This window comes from Dipodomys ordii, unplaced genomic scaffold (genome assembly GCF_000151885.1).
Source record: "Dipodomys ordii isolate 6190 unplaced genomic scaffold, Dord_2.0 Scaffold26, whole genome shotgun sequence".
Taxonomy (NCBI): Eukaryota; Metazoa; Chordata; class Mammalia; order Rodentia; family Heteromyidae; genus Dipodomys; species Dipodomys ordii.
In genome coordinates, this window is record NW_012267242.1 from 7,660,196 (window position 1) to 7,662,605 (window position 2,410).

General features: G+C 42.4%; 1 protein-coding gene across 1 annotated transcript in view; it reads right to left on the bottom strand.

The window, feature by feature from the left end:
- Positions 1-2,410, bottom strand: part of Eprs (glutamyl-prolyl-tRNA synthetase) — a 72,221-nt gene that overhangs the window by 51,371 nt on the left and 18,440 nt on the right. Inside the window, exon 7 of the mRNA XM_013014986.1 lies at positions 721-892. Within this exon, the coding sequence (XP_012870440.1) occupies positions 721-892 (172 nt within the window). The remainder of the gene's footprint in view (positions 1-720; positions 893-2,410) is intronic.

Sequence of the window (2,410 nt, forward strand, 5' to 3'; positions counted from 1 at the left end):
GGGCCTGGGTGCTGTCCCTCAGCTCTTCAGCTCAAGGCTAGCGCTCTACCACTTGAGTCACAGCGCCACTTCTGGCTTTTTTCTTTTTGCTTATATGGTGCTGAGGAATCGAACCTAGGTCCTCATGCATGCAAGGCAAGCACTCTACCACTGAGCCACCTTCCCAGCTCCTGCACTGGTAATTCTGTATAGACCTCAAATGAGACTGGAACTATCCAAGTGACCTTTGGCAAAAATCAGGTTCCTGGGGCTGGAAACATGGTTTAGTGGTAGTGCTTGCCTAGCATACATGAAGCCCTAGGTTGGATTCTTCAGTACCACATAAACAGAAAAAGCCAGCTGTGGCTCAAGTGACAATGCTAGCCTTGAGCAAAAGAAGCTCAGGGACAGCGCCCAAGCCCTGAGTTCAAGCCCCAGGACTGGAAAAAATAAAAACAAAATCAGGTTCCTCACCTCTGAAAAAAATACACACCACAATTATACCTACTTGATATTCAAAAAGCAAATTTAGGGAGAATCAAGCCCTTTTATAGATACAAGTTAATAGTGGAAATACCTCCTATAACCTTTGACAAGTAAATAAGCAACCTCTGAAAGACCACAGGCCACTTAGCCAGTCAGTCTATGGTTTCTTGACTGTTTGACTACTCTACACTGATAAAAGAAGATCAAAACAAAAGCATAGAAGGCTATCTGGCATACTGAAAAAGACATACTTACTTGTATTTACTCCCAGTTCTTGGATGTGGCTGAATTTTGCAGCGGTAAAGTGTTGGGTCCCTCAGGCACCCATTGTTACTACTCATGTCAATTTTTGCTCGCAAACAACAGGACTGACCAAACTGAGTTCCTTTTTTCATTTCTTCCCACATTTGTAGATTCTTCTCAATAGCTATAAAGTGACAACTTTATTAGTGGTTATTTAATGTTACTAATGTGGTTAAATTCTAATTACTTTATTATTCTTATAATTTGATATGTTATCATATCATGTTAGCCATATTCCATTAATTTGAAATACTACAATAGCTATGGTGGTGGCTCACACCTGTAATACCAACTATTCAGAGAATCACTGTTGTAGGCCAGCCCCAACAAAAAAGTTAGCAAAACTTATCTGAAAAATAACTAAAACAAAAAGGACTAGGGTGTGGCTCAAGTGGTAAACCACTTGCCTAACAAGTCCAAGGCCCTGAGTTCAAATGAAAGTACTAACAAAGGGGGAAAGAAAACACAACACTTAAAGAATTATACTCTATAAAGATGTTATAGAAAAGGTGAAATCAAGAGTCTACGGATATAGCACCAACCAAGGATACAAGAGAAAGTATATTATCCGAAGGTTTTTCTCATTTGTTGCCATCATTTTATTTCCCTGACATGGTACAACTTATCAGCTCATCTCTTCTCTCCGATAAAATGTTCACCTGGTGCTTCTAAAGAAACATTCTTTTCTTTGGCAACCTTAAGCCTAGGGGTCAGACCAGTTTGTCCTGACCCTGGGGAACCTTAAGTACTGTCACTATAATGTTCATCTAAAGAAAATGAGGTAGATAGACCAGGTGTTGGTGGCTCACACCTGTAATTCTAGCTATTCTCAGGAGGCTGAGATCTGAGGTTGTTTGATCTAAGCTAGTTTGTAGCCAACTCTGGCAGAAAAGTTTATGAAACTCTTATCTTCAATTAACCACCAAAAAGCCAAGGAGCTGTGGCTCAAGTGGAATGTCATACTTGAGCAAAAAAGTTCAGGAACAGGGGGCTGGGAAGGTGGCTCAGTGGTAGAGCGCTTGCCTTGCATGCCTGAGGCCCTGGGTTCGATTCCCAGCACCACATAAGCAAAAAGAAAAAAGCCGGAAGTGGTGCTGTGGCTCAAGTGGTAGAGCGCTAGCCTTGAGCTGAAGAGCTGAGGGACAGCACCCAGGCCCAGAGTTCAGGCCCCACGACCGGACCCAAAAAAAAAAAAAGTTCAGGGACAGGGTCAAGGACCTGATTTCAAGCTCTAGGACCAGCAGAACATGGCATAAGCTAAAAGCATGAGCTGTGGGTTCCTGTAGAGAATAGGAAATTCTTAAATCACAGAAAACAACCTCTTTATCTCAGGTGACTGTGGGTCTACCTATTTCAGCATATTCAGTCTATTCTAAATGAATAAGAAAGAACTGTGAAGCTGGGTGCCAGTGGCTCACACGTGTAGTTCTAGCTACTCAGGAGGCTGAGATATGCAGATTGCAGTTCAAAGCCAGCCCAGGCAAGAAAGTCCTTAAGACTCTAATCTCCAATTAACCATTAGAAAAGCAGAAGTGGCACTGTGGATCAAGTGGTAGAGCACTTGCTTTGAGGTGTAGAGCTCAGGGACAGTGCCCAGGCCCAGAGCTCAAGCCCCATGACCAACATAAATAAATAAATAAAT